The following is a 21,167-nucleotide window of genomic DNA, read 5'->3' as shown; positions in this document are numbered from 1 at the left end:
CGACTCCATTATTTTTCCTACCACTGACGTGAGACTTACTGGTCTGTAGTTTCCCACTTCTTCCCTGTCTCCACTTTTGTGAAGAGGGTCCACATCTGCTCGTCTCCAATCCTGCGGAACTTCTCCCTCTCTAAAGATCTATTAAATATTTAAGGGGGTCCCACCAGGACCTCTCTGAGCTCCTTCAGTATCCTGGAATGTATCTCATCCAAATCTTTATTCTTACAGACCCAACGTGGCCACATTTTGCCAATAAGGCTGCATCAGGGGTATTGAAAATAAAACAGCTAACAAAGAAATAAAAAGATATATCATAACAAATATATATACATAAAAACCAATGATAAGCCAACTTTAAGATATACAAAAATATTTCAATGAAAAAATTATAAACCTATGCAAAACCCTACCTCTGGACAACACGGACATAGGAAACTTCATTAATGGGCTAGACCCAACCCCTGGCGAATACCCAGCGGACCGATTATGGTCAAATTTCACTCTCCTCAGCGCCGACACAGTTACCCAGGCGATTAAAAGATACTCCAACTGCCACTGTCAACCGGACATTTTCCCCAGCTACCAAATACAATCTGCCCCCCACCGCTTCATAACAGATCTCACATGCCACTTAAATTTCATGCTTCAACAGGGTATATTCCCTAAAGAAAAAGGCAACATCCTGCTCACCCCAATACCAAAAGACACCAAAAAAAGAAAACCAAGCGATATCACCAACTACCACCCAGTAGCATCTATCCCATTAGTAGTCAAACTTATGGAAGGACTGGTGACCATACAACTCAATGACTACATAAACAAATTCACTATACTACATGAGTCACAATCAGGATTCTGATCCCAACTAAATTCAAGCAGGAGATAGCAATAGGAAAAAGCATTATCCTCCTCCAATTTGACATGTCTAGTGCGTTCGACATGGTTAACCATAACATATTACTAAGACTCCTAGATTACTTTGGAATCGGTGGTAACACTCTCAATTGGATCAAGGGCTTTCTAACCACCAGAACATATCAAGTGAAATCATGCACAAACATATTGTCAACCTGGAAACCAAATTGCGGTTCACCGCAAGGATCACCACTATCACCAATTCTTTTCAACCTCATGATGGTCCCACTAGCCAAAGCCTTATCCACCCAAGGCCTTAATCCATTTATTTATGTTGATGACGTTACATTATACATCCCATACAAACATGATCTGGCAGAAATCACCAATAAAATCAAGCTCAGCTTAAACATCATGAACTCATGAGCAAATGCATTCCAACTAAAACTCAAACAGAAAAAAACACACCGTCTCATCATCTCATCCCAATACAATACATACAAACCCACAAACATCAACACTCCAGGATACACCCTCCCTATCTCAGACAGCCTGAAAATTCTCAGAGTAACAATCAACCGAAACCTATCACTTGAGACCCAAGCTAAATCCACCATAAAGAAAATGTTTCTCTCAATATGGAAACTCAAATGCGTGAAACCATTCTTCCCGAGGGAAATATTTTGCAACCTGGTACAGTCAATGGTACTAAGCCACGCAGACTACTGTAATGGAATCTATGCGGGATGCAAATAAATTATAAAGAAATTTCAGACAACCCAAAACACAGCAGCAAGGCTTATATTTGGAAAAACGCGTTTTGACAGTGCCAAACCACTCCGAGAAAAACTGCACTGTCTTCCAATTAAGGAACGTATCGTTTTCAAAATCTGCATGACAGTTTATAAAAAGCGTTAAAATTGTATGTGTTCCAGTGGCCAACTTGGAAGCGTTCCAGTGACGTCATTGGGGCGTCTCAGAAGCTGGGATGCTTGCAAACATGTACAAATTTTAAATCCAAAGCCATCAGAGGTTCAAATTATTGTTAAAAGCTTAAAAATAGTCTATAATGCATCTACTCTTCTTAACTGATGTTAAACACTGTCAATATGTGATTTCCATGTAAATCAAAGAATGTATATAAAAGATGGTACATATGAGAAATAAATACATACATATATACAACTATATAAAAGCAATCAAACCATAAAGAGTCAAATATAAACAAAAAAAAATCATATATAAAAAGTTTACATTAAAAATTAATAACAAACATTCAAAAAATGATTAAAAACGAGTGTACAAAATGGCACATCTACTATAATAAAAAGCACCCTCAACGTTCTGAAGCTGACTCCTTGGCTTCAGTGAAGGGCTCGTAAGTGTGTCACCATCTCTCTCTGCCCCGCCCTCGCATCAAAACGTGATGATGTCGAGGGCGGGTAATGAGAAAAGAAAAGTTATATTGGCTTCAAAGAAGTGCGCCACTCGTGTGCCTACACCAAGTGCGCGGCCTCAAAGAATCATGCCACTCACGTGTCCACACCAAGCGCACCTGAGCAGCGCCTACCATCACTCTGTCTTGCACAGTGCACCGGCTGTCCTTTTGCGGTCTGAGGTAGTCGGCCATTGGTTTTTGACTAGGCAAACAAGAAAGGCGGTGTGGTGGTGAAAGCCGGATGGAATTATCTGACAGCTGTAGCTGAAGGAGAGCAGCATATGCAGAGACAAGACCAGGAGGCAAAGTTTATCCTGCTGAGTGCCCACACTCTCACACACACATGCTGCTACACTGTCCATCCCCCCCCCCCCCCCCCCCATCATACACAAACTCTGACACCCTCCCCACCCACCCCCAACACCACCACCCACCCACATCACACACAAACTCTCTAAGGGACAATCAACAGACATACATTCCTTCAAAACACCCCCCCCCCCAAATCATCATACACACACTGTGCCATGAAGAAACAGCATCTCTGTCACTCACACCCACACACTCCCCTCCCACCCCCCCTAATACACACTCTAAAATGGAAAATCAACATCGCTATCTCTCACACACTCCCCCTAACCACCTCCACAACATCATACACAAACTCTGCCACGGTGAATCTAGATCTCTGTCTCTCACTCACACCCCCCCCCCCACACTAAATACACAAGCTGTACCATGGAGAATCACCATCTATCACTCACACCCACAACCAAACTCCACCCCCCCCCCCCCCCACAAGAACATACACACACTCTGCCATGGAGAGACAGCATCTCTCTCACTCACACACACACACTCCCAGCCTCACCCCCCCTTAATACACAAACTCTACCAAGGAAATTCAACATCTCTCTCTCTGACTCACACACACCCACACCCCTTCCCCCCAAAAACACAAACACATACACTGATGTGGAACACCACTACCACCCCCCCCAAGAATGACAATGCAGATTGGTCATGCAACTCACACACTCCCAACCAAATCAATAACCAAGCCCCCCCCTTTCTGGTACGGGGTTAAGGAAAGGGAAGTTCAGGGGAAGAAAGGCAATTGTCCCCCCTGCAAACACTCTCACACACAGACGCCGCTACCCTCTCCACCCTCCCCCCCACATCATACACAAACTCTGCCACCCTCCCCACCACCCCCAACACCACCCACATCATCTCCAAAGGACAATCACCATCTTTCTGTCTGACACAGACACACATTCCTTCCACCCTCCCCCAACATCATACACACACTGTGCCATGGAGAAACAGCATCTCTCTCACTCACACCCACACACTCCCCTCCCACCCCCCTTAATACACAAACTCTAAAATGGAAAATCAAGATCTCTCTCACTAAGACACACACACACATTCCCCCCAACCAGCACCACAACATCATACACAAACTCTGCCATGGTGAATCAAGATCTCTCTCTCTCACTCACACCCACACACTCCCCCCCCCCAATAAATGCAGAAGCTCTAACATGCAGAATCAGCATCTCTCACTCACTCTCACCCACACAACCAACACAAAGAAAAAAAAAAACAGAACAACAACAAAAAAGATATTACACATAATACAACAACGTAAATTATTCATTAGCATGACAACACATTTCTCCTTACAATCCCTTTCAAAACATTAATTGCAGGAAGCCAATACCTTGCTAGCGCCCATTTCATTGGTTTCAGAAACGGGCCTTTTTTCCTAGTAAGAACAATAAGTCCGGAAACAAATCTTTCCTTAACAACGTGTGAACTTAAGACATCTTACTTAGTCAAACTATATAAAATGCATAGATAAAAACAGGTAATCAAAAACAAAAGTGTGCAGAAGGCATGTCAGTGCAAGATTGTCATATACAGGCAGGCTACAAGATCCAAATCCTTGTTCAAACCATGTGGCTGTACAGTGTTAAAATCAAAAATAAACTTTTGCTCTGTTTTCAAGAGGATTTTGTCCTCATTTCCACCTCGTCATGAAAGTTTGATTTACAGATAGCAAAAAAATTGTATTCCTCAAATTTATGACCATACTAGCCGTTGAGCTCATAAAAACGGGCTAGTATAGGAAAGGGGGGGGGGGGTTTTGAAAGCCCCTTCCAGTCGCCGCTGCAAGGCCCCCCCCCGCCGCCGAGCTCGCCTCCCCTCCCAAGTCGCCGCCACCCCTCCATCCGGCCCGGGCCGTCGCTCCGCTATTCAGCGAGGGAACGCAGCACACAGCTCTGCTGTGCTGAGCTGCCATCGGCCTTCCTTCTTCTCTGCCTGTGTCCCGCCCTCGTGTGCTGCATTCCCTCGCTCTTTCAATAGCGGAGCGAGGGCCCGGCCGGGTGGAGGGAGCGTTAGCGACGGCGGTTTCGTCCCTCGCAAATGCGCAGTACAGACCCTCTCTGTTCCGCCCCCATCATCACGTATTGACGCAGGGGCGGGGCAGAGAGGGTCTCTACTGCGCATTTGCGAGTGAGTACGACACTCCCCATTTATATGTTTGATTATAACGAATGTTCCACCAGGGGTTTCTCTGAGATACTTCTCTTGATGGCACTTTTGTTTTCTATTATTCTCTTATTGAGTGCTCTTTTAGTTTTGCCTATATACATAAGATTGCACGGACAGATACAAGCATATACAACACAACTGGATTGGAAATTTGAAAAATGTCTTAAAATATATGGTTTCTTGTTAACAGGGTGAATGATGAATTTAGTTTGGAGACTGACTGGACAGACTGAGCATTTACCAGAAGGGTAGTGACCAAGAGGAGTGGTTTTCTCATATATCACATTTTTGTTATAGTCTGATGACACTAGAACGTCCTTCAATTCTTACCTCTCTTATAGGAGACTAAAATATCCTTATTAGAAAAGGCTTCGTTTGTTTGTACTGTCAATGTTTTTTCATTATCCTTATGATCTCATTGGACAGGTGGTTAAATACTAACGTACAAACCACTCTATCACCAATTTGCCTCTCTCTTTAGTTTAGTAAATCTTCCCTGGTATACTTAGGTTTCTTACTCGTATTTACTTTTTAAACATTTATATAATAATTGTTTCTGTCACACCGAAAGCATATAGTATGCTATGTATACTGCAGAAAAACTAATATTTTAAATTGTGATTTTTTTAGATCACAGAATGTGTATGGCATATTACATTGCTTTTCTCCAGCAATGGCTACCTTCTTGCTACTCTCCCACACATGCCATACTGGTGGAGTAATCTTGAAGGGTGTGAAGACTTTTAACAGACGCTTTTTCTGAGAGTAGCACTGAACTGGACTTGGAAAATGTAGGAATCTTAAAAAGGGTATTTCTATCCAACTCATTAGAAGATGAGAAGGAAATTCCTGTTTTGTTGCATCTAACTATGTGGATCGATGGGAACTCTCCTTATTCTACCTGATCCTGTGAGGATATCCGGGTTTCCTAATGTGATGGCTCCAGTGAAATCATCCCCTCGATATTCTGCATCAACCTGCCAGTTCACAAATTTAGACTGTTGTGTCTGCAATGAGAAAAAGAGTTTCTAAGACAATGGCAGAAAGCAATTGGCAATGGGATGGAAACTAGACAGAAGTGGAACAACGGAGTAGAGATCAGATCCTTACCTACATAGCCAACATATTCAAACCAAAATACAGCAACATAAGTGTCAAGGGTCAGACGAAGGCCGAGTACACCATACTGAATGACAGTAACCAAACTATGTCATTTGAAAGTACCTCAAATACCAATTTTCTGTTACTCATTTCCTAACTAATAAATACTAATAGACTTGTCTTCCAGAAACTTATCCAAAATTCTTACATTTTTGAACACATCCTCTATCATAGTACAAAAAAAATGCTGAATTTTAAAAATGGTAATCAAAAGTTACATTTTCTTAAAATGACTTGTAAGAAATAAAAATAAGACCTGAACATAGTATAAAGTTATCACCATGAACAGTAATCATAGTTTCTAATTATACTGTATAAATATGTTTGTTAAAATAGTATATGGAGATTAAAGATAATAAAGCTGTTCAGGCCTTGCAGGTGTGGACACACACACACACAGTCAACTCTTACCTCTCTCAAAGTGCAAAGAGAAAAGTGGTCAACAAATGGAGGATTTTGAGTTATGGATAAGATCAGGGTAAGGAAAAGAAGTCTGAAAACAAGTGCAAGGTGAAGAGAGAGGAACACAAAGTAACCAAAAAGTGAACATATTCCTGCTTAAGGAATAATGTGCAAGTCTGTAGTTTGTTTTATTGATTTGCCATAAATCATAACTTGAAGATTCTACTTGTTCAGACATGCTCCCTTCAGTATTTTTCAAAGCAGAAGCAAGTTTTCTGATGTTGTTTCACATGGGCAACCAGACACTGCATTTCTTTGTAATTGTTAATAATATGTAATTTGTCTTTAAAATCAAGCACGAAACCAGAAGATTGGAGGGTGGCAAATTAAATGCCAATTTTTAAAAAGGGTTACAGAAGTGACCAGGAAAATTAAAGACCAGTGAGTCTTGACATCGGTGCAGGCACAATGGTAGTTACTATTATAAAGAACAAAATTACTGAACATATACATAAGCAGTGGTGTGCTGGAGCCGGCTCCATTACACGAGGTAAGCATGGCAGGAGGGCGCCATCACAGGCCATGCTTACCTCCCCTCCCAAACATTTCCAGCGATTGTCCTTCGTCCTCACCCTCCCCTCCCGCTCCCATCCAGCTTTTTCCATTACCTCTGTTGAAGCGCCGCGTTATTTAAAGCCCTGCTGCCCGTCTCTAGCCTTCCCTGTTTGCTTCTGATGAGTTTGTGCCCTTAGTCCTGCCTTCTGACGTCATTTCCTTTTTACGCGAAGGCGGGACTGAGGGCACGAACTCATCAGAAGCAAACAGGGAAGGCTAGAGACGGGCAGCAGGGCTTTAAATAACGCGGCGCTTTAACGGAGGTAATAGAAAAAGATGGATGGGAGTGGGAGGGGAGGATGGGGCCACGGAGAATCGCTGGACATGGATGAGAGCGGGAGGGGAGGATGGGGGCAACGGAGAATCGTTGGACATGGATGGGAGCAGGAGGGGAGGGCAGGGAAGGGAGGAGAATCGCTGGGTATGGATGGGTAGAGGGGGACAAGGGAGAGAAGAGAATTGTTGGGCATGGATGGGTAGAGGGGGGCAGGGGAGAGAAGAGAATTGCTGGGCATGGATGAGTAGAGGGGCAGGGGAGAGTAGAGAATTGTTTGGCTTGGATGGGTAGAGGGGAGCAGGGGAGAGAAGAGAATTGCTGGGCATGGATGGGTAGAGGGGGGCAGAGGAGAGAAGAGAATTGCTGGGCATGGATGGGTAGAGGGGGGCAGGGGAGAGAAGAGAATTGCTGGGCATGGATGGGTAGAGGGGGGCAGGGGAGAGAAGAGAATTGCTGGGTATGGATGGATAGAGGAGGACAGGGGAGAGAGGAGAGTTTCAGGACATGGATGGAGGGGAGGGAAGGGAGAGAGAAGAAATGCTGGATATGGAGGGAATATATAGGAAGGAGATTTGTACATTTGTCCTTTAGATTGTAAGCTCCTTTGAGCAGGGACTGTCCTTCTATGTTAAATTGTACAGCGCTGCGTAACCCTAGTAGCGCTTTAGAAATGTCAAGTAGTAGTAGTAGTAGTAGTAGTAGAGGGGGGCATGGGAGAGAAGAGAATTGCTGGGCATGAATGGATAGAGGGGGGCAGGGGAGAGAAGAGAATTGTTGGGCTTGGATGGGTAGAGGGGAGCAGGGGAGAGAAGAGAATTGCTGGGCATGGATGGGTAGAGGGGGGCAGGGGAGAGAAGAGAATTGCTGGGCATGGATGAGTAGGGGGGCAGGGGAAAGAAGAGAATTGCTGGGTATGGATGGATAGAGGAGGAGAGGGGAGAGAAGAGAATTGTTGGGCATGGATGGGTAGAGGGGGGCAGGGGAGAGAAGAGAATTGCTGGGCATGGATGGATAGAGGAGGACAGGGGAGAGAGGAGAGTTTCAGGACATGGATGGAGGGGAGGGAAGGGAGAGAGAAGAAATGCTGGATATGGAGGGAATATAGAGGAAGGAGATTTGTACATTTGTCCTTTAGATTGTAAGCTCCTTTGAGCAGGGACTGTCCTTCTATGTTAAATTGTACAGCGCTGCGTAACCCTAGTAGCGCTTTAGAAATGTCAAGTAGTAGTAGTAGTAGTAGTAGAGGGGGGCATGGGAGAGAAGAGAATTGCTGGGCATGAATGGATAGAGGGGGGCAGGGGAGAGAAGAGAATTGCTGGGCATGGATGGGTAGAGGGGAGCAGGAGAGAGAAGAGAATTGCTGGGCATGGATGAGTAGGGGGGCAGGGGAGAGAAGAGAATTGCTGGGTATGGATGGATAGAGGAGGACAGGGGAGAGAGGAGAGTTTCAGAACATGGATGGACGGGAAGGGAAGGGAGAGAGAAGAAATGCTGGATATGGAGGGAAGATAGAGGAAGGAGATTAGATGAGGGAAAAGGAAGTGAGGAGAGAAACTGCACATGGATGGAGAAAATAGGCAGAAGCTGGATCCACTGTACAGTCAAGTCTGCGGAGGACCAGAAATGAAGAAGAAAGGAAGAAAGAAAAGAAATAAATGGAAAGGAAGCCCTGGAAACGGAGTCAAGGGAACAGATAGAGAGCAGCAGAATCAGATACTGGGCCAGCATGATCAGAGAAACAAAGTCACCAGACAACAAAGGTAGAAGAAAAAAAATTTATTTTCATTATAGTGTTTGGAATATGTCCACTTTGAGAATCAGGTGCTGAACGTTAAAAGTTTATATTTATTTACTTATTTATGGCATTTTATCCCATATTAAACATGAATTAGATTGGAACCTGGGATCATTTAATTATTTTTTCCTGGAGAGAGTAATGCATTGCCCCCCCCCCCCCCCCAGCTATAGCCAGCTCTGCAATTTTGGGGGGGGGCGCAGAGGTGGACCGGGGAGAGAGCCTGTTAAAAATTTACCAGCACACCACTGTACATAAGCATGGATTAATGGGGAAAAAAACAACATTGATTTAATCAAGGGAAATCTTGACTAAGTACAACAAAAAGGAAAAACCAAACATTCCCACAAAATCAAAGGCAAACAAAAAGGAGTGGGAAGACCAATGAGATATGCCAGGATAAAAACACAAGTCTTTTTTTTCCTCACTGAGTGATGCACTAAAATATCTACAATTTGCTATTCGGGAGTTCCGTTTGGGGTTTCACATTCGCTCTCTTGGCACACCAACACACTAGTGCTATTGACAATAGCTACTTACTGCCCAGGCATGATGTATATTTTTATTTAAATATATTTCTTCGTTTAGAATTTCTTTGTGGTCACATATTTGGTTTGCCTTATGCACAAGTGACTAATACATTATCCATACAAGATGCACACATTTTTTATATGCACCAGACATTAGCACTCTCCATAGTTGCTTCCGTGTTTAGAAACGCTATGGGGCTCATTTTCAAAGCACTTACAAAGCTCCACTAGTTACTATGCAACTTTGTAAGTCTAAGTGCTTTGAAATACACCTCCACATGTGGCGATGGTTTTGTCTTTTGTGCTACCCTTTTATAGTTACATACTGGAGAATACAGTTGAAGAGACTGAGCTAAACTGTTTTTCAGTTCACTCCCTAAAATGGGATTTTGCACCAAAGGATTTAGTTTTGACGCTATGTATTTGTACTGCATATTGCAATGGGGCAACAGATTTATTTCTTTGAAGTCAGAAGCCTTATGAGTTGTTTTAATATACAGTTTTATATAATTTTTATAAGGGTTAAATATGGCTTTTTAATGCATGTCTGAATTTTAAATTACCATTAAGACTACTGATGTATATGTGCTATTTTTTGGTCTGTCTGCCTTTGGATAACATACTCTTATATTGTGATCCAGGTCCATAGGTGCCTGGTATAAGAGGCTTGGGGAGGATAAGCCTCCCCAGCCACAAGTTACAAACAGCAGCAGGATGGATCAGCAACTGTTTCTCATTCTACGACGCAGTCTTTATTCTTTTCCGTTCTCCGAGTCCTCCTCCAGACCAGTCCTGACTGACTCCAGTCCTCTCTCTTCTTTGCAGTGCTGCCGGCCCCACCATCATCTGAGCGCTATGCCCATTTCCGCCCGCCCGGGGCTACTCAGTCTCTCACCGGCGCGCCACGTCCCTCCTCCTCCTCTTTTTGCCTCCACACCGCCGATCCACCTTCCCAACGTCACTGATCGTCGTCATGTGCTTCTTCGCCTCAGGCGCAGCTAGTCAGCCTTCCCTACGAGAGCTCCCGTCATGATGCAACTTCCTGTTCCCTAAAGGCGGGAACGCGCGGGTGGGGCTGTCACTGAGTAGGGAATGAGCCTTCCCTACTCAGTGACAGCCCCACCCGCGCGTTCCCGCCTTTAGGGCTAAGAGTGGCTGTTTGAGGTGTTCCCACTTCCTTCCCAGACCATAACAATTCAAGAGCAAATTGTGGCACGCACGTTGGATTTCAGGAGAGGTAGGTGCTGACTCTGAGGCAGGTTTTAAGTCAAAATAAAAAAATAAATATTTTGTTTCATGCAGATCTCATTCTCAGCACATTTGAGTCTCTTACATAACTAAATGGGCTATAACTATAAGCCCCTAATGCAGTCCATTGGTTTTCTTATATTTTGTTTGTGATTACTTACAGTATACTGCTGTGCCAAAATTGAAATTTGAAAACGCTTATCAATCAATCTATCTCTATCTGGTCTTTAATAAAAGGAGTTCATTGTTGTGAATACTACTCCACCCAGTGTGGCTGTCAGCTTGAATACTAGTGTTCCCAGACCTAAATTGTGACAAGCCGCACGTTGGATTTCAGGAGAGGTGCTGACTCTGAGGCAGATTTTATATTATAAGTCAAAATAAAAAAATAAATATTTTGATTCATGCAGATCTCTTTTGTTTAAACATAACTAAATGGCCTATAAGCCCCTAATGCTTTTGGGTTTTTTTATGTTTTGTTTGTGATGACTTATTCTGTGCCAAAATAGAGATAAGAGTTTTCAAATTTCAATCTGGTCGTTAATAAAAGGAGCTCATTGTGAATACTATCCACCCTAAAAGGATGTTTTGTGGCTGTACATGAGAATTGTGATATGATCCCTTGTTTCATATTGTTGACGGTCTGTGATGTTCGTTTGGGTGGTATATTGTGTTGTCAGACAATTATGGATGTAAGCCCCACCCCCTTTAGCCTTCCATAACAGTTGGGCCACTGACCGCCTATGTCAGAGGCACAGAAATGTTCTAATCCAGTATGCTCAGAGTAATCCAGTACATAACCTGAGGCGGAGCATCATGTCTTAGACATATGGAGACCCAATGAGTGCTAGTCAAACGTCCTTTAACGATGTTTATCCATCGACCGTAGTGCATGGGGGTAGAAGATTCGTCCCTGATGCAATATTTAAAGTTAACAACCAGAGCAGCAGAGAAGATGTATCCATCTGTAAATTCGCTACCTCCAGGTCTGGCCTGTACCAACAGTCTCCTGATGTTAAAATCTCATGGAGGAGGAAATGAAGAAATGCGATCCACATAGTGTGCAGCTTCAGCAGTAGATTCAAACACCGATGCAATGCCATTGTGGTTTATTCTCAATTTAGCCAGGAACACCAGCTTAAATTTTATGCATCTCTGAATCAGTTTTGAGCAGACTGGAGAGAAGGCCCGCCTGGCTATGGAGACTGCTGCTGAATAATCTTGAAAGCAAAGAATATCCGAGCCATCATGTTAGGTTTTAAGCCCCTCCGTATCACCTGGAAAACCTCCAGTTTTTATGCATAATTTAAAAGAATATTACCACTAGGTTTCGCCTGGTTTTCTTTGCGGGCTTCCAACTGATGGGCCCTCTCTATCCTGAGAGGGCTTGAATTCTGAGCCAGTGCTCCAAAAAAGAGCACAAGTCTTTGCCCAGGATAGACTCGTGCCCCACTAAACGAAGATTGTTCCTTCTGGAGCGATTCTCCAGGTCTTCTAATTTGTTTTCTATTATATATGTGGGCCACATGTTATGGAGGCAGTGGTGTTTCCAGATTGTGTACCGTGTCTTCCACTTCACTAACACGCTGCTTCAAGGTCTGGAAGTCCTTGTATGAAGTAGTAAATTGAGCTTCCATCTGGTTCAATTTATCCATGACTTTTTTGAATTGTTTCCCCATAGATGCCTCAAATGCCGCACTGACCTCTGTTACAATTTCAGCCGCCCACACAGCCAGCAGGCGGCAATGGCGAAGCTGGTGTGTCCGCCATCTTGAAGTCCACAGCACAGTCTTTCTGGTAATTGATTCTTGCCGGTTTGGACACCATCCAAGCAACTACATCCTTCTTTGAAGGTAGGTGTCAAGCGGGGAGAAGATGAGCAGTGTAGTTATATTTATGAATTACAAGGGTAACGCCGATCAGTTAGCAGGATAAGTAAAAAGGAGCAGGAGCCTCTCTGACCTCTGTCTCACTCCAGCATCTCCAAACCGAAGTCCCTCTTATTTTCTTGTGTTTTTTTGGCACACTACTTTTAAGAGTTATTTTTCTTCTTGTGGGTACTTAAGTATTATATTTAGATATGAGTTATACTGCTTAGCTTTCCAATATGATCTATATGTTTTTAGGCTGCTATAATATCTGGTTGCGTGGTGACACTGTAGCAGTGCTTTGTATCATTAGCTCTGTGCTGTTGCTATGTGTTCTGTTTGCTAGATTTCTGCATTGGGTTAGTAATTTTAATTGGGTAGGTGTCAGGATGGGAGATCTTATTTACTTAAATGTCCCTTTGCACTCTCTATATTTCTTTTCTTTTTCAGTTTTGAGTATGATTTGATGTACCATCCTTGGTAATGGATCTTATTTTATTTTTTCATGTGATCCAGTTTATGTATATATTTGTATTTGTAGATATTTATAGATTTTTAAAAAAATATATTATTTGTATATTTTCACTATGTATTATACGGTACTTTTTGTTCCTATCTGTATATTCATATATTATTTGTATGTTTTCACTATGTATTATACAGTACTTTTTGTTCCTATCTGTATATTTAATATCTAATATGTTTGTAGGCAGTATGCACATTTGTACATTCTTTGTGACAATGAAGGTTTGTGCATTTAGTAATGTATTGGTAATGTTTCGACATTTTCCTATAAATATATTACTTTTTATATTTGAATTTTGTATATCTTATTTGTATTTATTTATTCATTTATTGTTCTGTAGACCCTTGATGAAGGTGTAAGTGCCAAAGCTTGGCCAAGTCAGGTCACTATCCAATAAACTTTGTTTGTGGATGAAGAAAGTTTCCCTTCCATGGACTTTCTCTACTGTATTCTGGTTGCCTGTGGTGCTTTTGCAGAGGATTTTGCTTCTGCTTGTGGTGTTGTATTATATCTACCTCTTCATTTAGTACTATATCTGGTTCCATCCCGGTTAAGATGGAGTCCATCTTGCCAAGTTCCTAACAAATCTAAATCCCTCATCTCTACACCATCGTCTCAACAACACATTGAGACTTCGGAGCTCTGTCTGTCTTTTGGGTCCTGCAAGTGGAATGGGGAGCATTTCTGAAAACGCTACCCTGGAGGATCAGGATTTCAGCTTTCTACCTAGGAGCCTAAACCTGGCTTCCAGAACCTCCCTCCCACATTTTCCTACGTCATTAGTACCCCCTATACCAAGGCAGTGAGCTCCTACCCAGTACTATCTAAAATCCTATCTAGGCGACGCGTGATGTCCGCCACATTTGCACCAGGCAAGGTGATCCTCGCATCAACCAGCCACCCAGCTACCTACATGCCTAGTAATCGAGTCATCAACTACAACAGCCATCCTAACCCTTCCCTCCTGGGCAGAAGCTCCTGGAGATACATCCTCGATGAGAGAGAATATTGCATCCTCTGGTCCTGGTTATAGGATTACTTCCTACTTCACCAGGGTGATGCTCTCCTTTTAGAAGACCTCCCTCCTCCAAGGCAGCACAGGAGGCTGCCAGACTGGAGGTGGGACTTCCTTACAACATCCGTGTAGGCCTCCTTACTACTACTACTACTTAACATTTCTAGAGCACTACTAGGGTTACGCAGCGCTGTACAATTTAGCAAAGAAGGACAGTCCCTGCTCAAAGAAGCTTACAATCTAAAGGACGAAATGTCAAGTTGGGGCAGTCTAGATTTCCTGAATAGAGGTAGGTGGTTAAGTGCTGAAAGCGACATTGAAGAGGTGGGCTTTGAGCAAGGCTTTGAAGATGGGCAGGGAGGGGGCCTGGCGTATGGGCTCAGGGAGTTTATTCCAGGCATGGGATGAGGCGAGGCAGAAAGGGCGGAGCCTGTAGTTGGCGGTGGTGGAGAAGGGTACTGAGAGGAGGGAGGGGCTGCAGATCGAGTGCATTTGTAGGTTAGTAGGAGAAGCTTGAACTGTATGCGGTACCTGATCGGAAGCCAGTGAAGTGACTTGAGGAGTGGGGTGATATGAGATAAGACATGCAGCAGAGTTCTGAACGGACTGAAGGGGGGATAGATGGTTAAGTGGGAGGCCAGTGAGGAGTAGGTTGCAGTAGTCAAGGCGAGAGGTAATGAGAGAGTGGATGAGAGTTCGGGTGGTGTGCTCAGAGAGGAAAGGGCGAATTTTGCTAATGTTATAGAGGAAGAAGCAACAGGTCTTGGCTATCTGCTGGATATGCACAGAGAAGGAGAGGGAGGAGTCGAAGATGACTCTGAGGTTGCGGGCAGATGAGATGGGGAGGATGAGGGTGTTATCAACTGAGAGAGTTGAGGGAGAGGAGAAGTGGGTTTGGGTGGGAAGACAATAAGCTCGGCCATTTTCAGTTTCAGGTGGCGGTTGGACATCCAGGCAGCAATGTTGGATAAGCAGGCCGATACCTTGGCCTGGGTTTCCGCAGTGATGTCTGGTGTGGAGAGATAAAGCTGGGTGTCATCAGCATAAAGATGATATTGGAAACCGTGAGATGAGATCAGGGAGCCCAGGGAAGAGGTGTAGATTGAAAAAAGAAGGGGACCAAGGACAGATCCCTAAGGAACTCCAACAGAGAGCGGGATGGGGGGGTGGAGGACGAACCATGAGAATGTACTCTGAAGGTACGGTGGGAGAAATAAGAGGAGATCCAGGAGAGGACACAGCCCTGGAACCCAAATGAGGATAGTGTGGCAAGAAGTAGATTGTGATTGACAGTGTCAAAAGCAGCGGATAGGTCGAGGAGGATGAGGATGGAATAGTGGCCTTTGGATTTGGGAAGGAACAGGTCATTGCAGACTTTAGATAGTGCCGTTTCTGTTGAGTGAAGGGGGCGAAAGCCGGATTGAAGCGGATCGAGGATGGCATGAGAGGAGAGAAAATCAAAGCAACGGCTATGAACGGCGCGTTCAAGTATCTTGGAGAGGAAGGGTAGGAGGGAAATGGGGCGGTAGTTGGAGGGGCAGGTAGGGTTAAGTGATGGTTTTTTGAGGAGTGGTGTGACTACAGCATGCTTGAAGGTGTCAGGGACAGTTGCAGTGGAGAGAGAGAGGTTGAGGATATGACAGATGGGGGGGTGACAGTAGGAGAGATGGCGTTGAGTAAGTTGGTGGGGATAGGGTCAGAGGAACAGGTGGTGCATTTCAAGGAGGAGAGAAGATGGGCGGTTTCCTCTTCGGTGATATCAGGAAAAGAGGAGAAGGAGGCCTGGGATGGTTGGTTGAGGGGGTGGGTTAAAGGGTGAAGAGGAGGAGATGGTTTGATGGTGAATTCGAGGTTGATCTTCTGCACCTTGTCACGGAAGTAATCAGCCAGTGATTGAGGAGAGAGTGAGGGGGGGGGGGGGGGCTGGGAGTGGAGGGCACTTTGAGGAGGGAGTTAAGGGTGGCGAAGAGACGACGAGGGTTAGAGCTGAGGGAATTAGTCAATTGGGTGTAATAGTCCTGTTTGGCGAGGAATAGGGAGGACTGGAAGGAGGATAGCATGAATTTGTAATGAATGAAATTAGTGTGGGTGCGAGATTTCCTCCAGAGGCGTTCAGCCGATCGGGCGCAGGAGCGAAGGTATCGGGTGCAAGGGGTCAGCTAGGGCTGGGGATTAGTACGCCTTGTGGGACGGGAGATGGATGGTGCAAGGGTGTCCAGTGCAGAGGAGAGAGTGGCATTGTAAGTGGAGACAGCTTTGTCGACAGACTCAGAGGACATAATGGAAGGGAGGAGATTAGAGATACTAGAGAATAAGGTGGGAGGGTCGACAGCCTGGAGATTCCTGGAAGTAGTGGTTAGTGTTGGGCGGGACTGAGGGGGAGGGTGATGAAGTGTGAAGGTGATCAGGTGATGGTCAGAGAGAGGAAGAGCTGAGGCGCAGAAATTGGAGGGTGAGCAGGTAGAGGAGAGGACAAGGTCAAGACAGTGGCCAGATTGGTGAGTAGGGGTGGTGGAGCTCAGTTGGAGGTTGAAGGAGGAGGTTAGAGTGAGGAACTGAGAAGCGTGAGAGTTGGATGGGTCATCAGTGTGTATGTTAAAGTCCCTAAGAATGAGTGAAGGGGATGAGGGCTCAAGAAAAACAGAGCCAGGCATCGAAGTCGGTAAGGAAGGAAGAGAAGGACTTATCAGGGGGGCGGTAAATGACTGCAACTTTGAGTGGCAGCGGGTAGAATAGACGGATGGAGTGAACTTCAAAGGATGAGAAGCAGTGAGACTGCAGTAGGAGGAGAGGTTGAAAGCTGCAGGAGGGCGAAAGTAGTAACCCGACGCCGCTACAGCGGCCAATTGGGCGGAGAGAATGGAAGAAGAGATAACCTCTATGGCATAGGGCCGCGACTGAGGCAGAGTCCTCGGGGGTGAGCCAGGTTTCAGTTAGGGCAAGCAGTTGAAGGGAATGGGAAATGAAGAGATCATGGGTGAAGGAAAGTTTGTTGCAGACCGAGCGGGCATTCCACAGGGCACACGAGAAGGGGAGGAGGGGAATAGAGATGAGACTGGAGTCATCACGGAAACGTTTGCATGGATGAGACGAGAACGAGGACAGGTGTGGGGGGGCCTGGGTTGGGATTGATGTCTCCCGCGGATAACAGGAGAAGGAGCAAGAGAGTGCGGAGGAGGGTGAGGGAGGTAGGGCGACAAAGATGGGATGCGCTTAGGAGGAATGGGGAAGGGTTCATGGCAGGAAGGAGGTGTTGAAGGTTGAGAGCTAGGAAGGAGAAGGAAGACAGTAGAGATGGTGTGGTGGGGGGGACGGGGGGTGGGTAGGGTATTGCAGTAGTGAGCAGGCCGGGAGAGGACATGGATGGGCAGTGAGTTCGTGTGGTATACAGCGGTGGGGGGAGGGGGAATAGATTAGGAAGGGACAGGGCAATGAAGAGAATGTGTAAGGGTGCCATAAGTAGTGACTGAGGTGTTTACGGGTGCATATGTAGTGATGGTGGTTTGACAGGCAGATTGGCAGGTGGGAAGGTAGGTAGAGGGGCTGGGGGGCAATCAGGCAAGTAGGTTGCTGGGCTGGGGGGCAGACAAGTAGGTAGATGGACTGGGAGGCAGGCAGGTTGAAGGGTGAGCAGTCACGGACTGGAACGAGTTGGATCAGGCGGACTGGAACAAGCAGGGATAAGCTGGATCTGGCGGACTGGTACAAGCTGGAGTAGATGGACTGGAACAAGCAGGGAGAAGCTGGATCGGTGGACTGGAAAAAGCAGGGAGAAACTGGATCAGGCGGACAGGAACAAGCTGGTGAACCTGGATCGGGCGGGCGGGCGGACTGGAACAGGCTGGTAGAAGCTGGAACAGGCGGACTGGTAGAAGCTGGAACAGGCGGACTGGAACAAGCAGGAATAGTTGAACTGGAACAGCTGGAGCAGAGGAGAGCTGCGCAGCAGGGCTGGAACGAGCGTCAGGCGGACTGGAACAAGCTAGCAAAAGCTGGAACAAGCTGGCAGAAGCTGGAACAAGCTGGAATAGATGGACTGGAACAGATGGGGCAGCAGGGCTGGAACAACCATGAGGAAGCTGAAGTTGAATTAGGCAAGCTAGAGCAAGCAGGGGCAGATGGACAGGAAAAAGCTGGGGCAGAGGAGAGCCAAGCAGTCTGGAGTAGAAAAGAGAACAGTGGAGCAACAGGACGTAGTAACATAGTAGATGACGGCAGAAAAAGACCTGCACGGTCCATCCAGTCTGCCCAAGAAGATAAATTCATATGTGCTACTTTTTTTACTTGTACTGTCCTCTTCAGTGCACAAACTGTATAAGTCTGGCCAGCCCTATCCCCGCCTCCCAACCACCAACCCCGCCTCCCAACCACCAGCTCTGGCACAGACCATATAAGTCTGCCCAGCACTATCCCTGCCACCCACCACCGGCTCTGGCACAGACCGTATAAGTCTGCCCAGCACAATCCCCGCCGCCCAACCACCAGCCCCAGCACAGACCGTATATGTCTGCCCACACTAGCCCCGCCTCCCAACCACCAGCTCTGCCACCCATTCTAGGCTAAGGACCGGAGCAAGGCCCTCTCTAGTGGCTTCAGCAATGCGCCGACAGTTGGAGGCCAGCAGGAACGGGATCAGGGTGTGCTGTCCAGCAGCAGCAGGAGCGGAGGCAGGGTAGCGGTCCTTTATGTACCTCTCTGTCTCCCTCAGCTCCTGCAAGTCTGCTACTCTAGCCTTAAGAGAAAAGACTTGTTCTCTAAGACCTAGGAGCTCTTTGCATCGAACACGCACATATAACCTCTCACTAACAGACGGGATAGCACCCTTCTCGCTGCTGGACTGCTGTCTGCATCTTAGTATTATAGAGTTATTTAACAAAAACTTCTTAAGGTACTAGGGATAATAGATTAATACAAAGAGCCTTAAGACTATATGGTACAGTGTGTGAGTTATTTCATGTTTGCTTCTCAGAAACGCATTAAATGTAATTAAAACTTCTGAAAACTCTTCTCTCGTTATCCTAATTAATATAATCTCTCTATATAAAACGCACCTCCAACGTTCTAATGAAGCCTCACTTTCCCAACGTTCTAAAAGTGAAGTGGCTGAGATAGGCATTCCTGCTCTCTGTATCCATCTCCTGAATTGACATCACGTACTTCCGGGTTCGTCACAAGCAGAAGTGACCAACCACACGAGGTTTCTCGGCTTTAGAATGTTGGAGGTGCATTCTATTAAATAGGATTGGTCAGTTCCTTGAAGCACAGCCAGAGCTCAGCATCCTGCACAGTAATGCTCAGACACCAGAGAGATAGAGGGGGGGCCTGACACCAGAGAGAGGGAGGGAGGGGGGCATCTCTGACACACACACACTCTCTCACCGTCAATGTCTTTCTCTCTCTCTCACACACTATCACATACTCTATGTCTCACACTGTATCACATTCACTCTCTATGTGTTACACAGTCACTCACACACTCTCTTGGTCTCATACACTCAGTCTCACTGAGAGTCTGTCTCTCACACACAATCACTCTCTCGCACACACTGTATCTATGTGAAACACACACTCTCTCTCACACTGTGTCTCACATACACACTTGCACACACTCTCATTCTCACACACACACTCTCTCTCTCACAGACACACTTGCACCCAGACTCACTCTCTCTCTCACACACACACTCGCACATTCACTCTCTCTCTCTCACACACAGTCACTGTCACATACACTCTCTCAAACATACGCACTCCGAGGAAAACCTTGCTAGCGCCTGTTTCATTTGTGTCAGAAACGGGCCTTTTTTTACTAGTTGACTATAAATGAAGAGCTGTGCTAAGGGTGGGTGGGAATAGAGACTGAATTAGGCCCTGCTGTGGCAGAAAATTCAAGTTTTAAAAGTATGTGGAAAAGGGTATGGCGACTAGTTAATAAAGTTTACTTTTCTTTTTTTATTCTGTTCTGTCTTTATCAATGATCTACAATTCCTCTTTTAAACTGCAATCTTTAAGTTACCAAAGCACAGAGCAAAATAACATTCACTTACCCAGAGAAATGTCCTCTACTCTCAGATCTTCTCCAAAATTACATAGCACTACAGTTGGGGGCTCCCTTCCATGTCAGAACAGTTTGTTGAAGGTTTTGTGTGGTAATTAGTGAAATGGCTCTACCTCTCCTTCACCTACAGTTTTAAAGCACAGTTTTCCTGTGCACACTTAATTCCCCCAAGCCCTCTCAAGAAGTTTGCCTCTCACAAGGATACCATGTAATGTACTACTTGTTTGTGTGCAAACACAGCATTATAGTCACCCTCTCTCACTTCCACCCCTGGGAAGTGTGATAGCTGTAAAACACAACCATTTTCCCTGAGGACTTATTAAAAACATGTTTTTAATCCTGCCTGAACCCATCGCCTAAAGATCAAATTGTCCATACCTGGTTTAAAAGCTACATTACCCGTGAAGGGGAGAATACCACTAACCTGAGGATTAACCCCCCCCCCCCCCCCAAAAAAAAAAAAAAGTCACAGGAGCTGTCCCCAAGTTTCCCTAAGTGGGCCACAAACTAGTTCTTAATAAGGAAATAAACAGTAGCCTGCTGGTTCACCGGCAGTCTTCCCACACCCGCCCTTACGCTCCTTCTACCTGTCGATTAATTTCAGATTTCCAGAGTGTAGAGACCTGACCTGATGTCAAGCAACTATTGATTAAAAAGAGTTTCCTGGTTAAGGGTGCTAATTCAGGGATCTTTAAAAATGGGACAGAAAAGAATCAAATGGACATGAGGTAGTCTTCATCAAGGATAGAATTTTGATTATGAGTGCAGAGTTGAGGATGAAAAGAAAACCATGTTGAGGAACTTGAACTTACGGGGG

At 45.4% G+C, this 21,167-nt stretch overlaps 1 protein-coding gene across 4 annotated transcripts in view; it reads right to left on the bottom strand.

Annotated features, from left to right (window-relative positions):
• TOMM40 (translocase of outer mitochondrial membrane 40) overlaps positions 1-21,167 on the bottom strand; it is a 561,556-nt gene that overhangs the window by 184,757 nt on the left and 355,632 nt on the right. For all 4 annotated transcript variants that reach the window (XM_030211383.1, XM_030211382.1, XM_030211381.1 and 1 more), the window contains exon 6: positions 5,757-5,862. In XM_030211383.1, coding sequence (XP_030067243.1) covers positions 5,757-5,862 — 106 coding nt within the window. The remainder of the gene's footprint in view (positions 1-5,756; positions 5,863-21,167) is intronic.

This window comes from Microcaecilia unicolor, chromosome 8 (genome assembly GCF_901765095.1).
Source record: "Microcaecilia unicolor chromosome 8, aMicUni1.1, whole genome shotgun sequence".
NCBI lineage: Eukaryota > Metazoa > Chordata > Amphibia > Gymnophiona > Siphonopidae > Microcaecilia > Microcaecilia unicolor.
The sequence above is the reverse complement of the archived record's forward strand: the minus strand, read 5'-3'. Positions and strand labels throughout refer to the sequence as shown.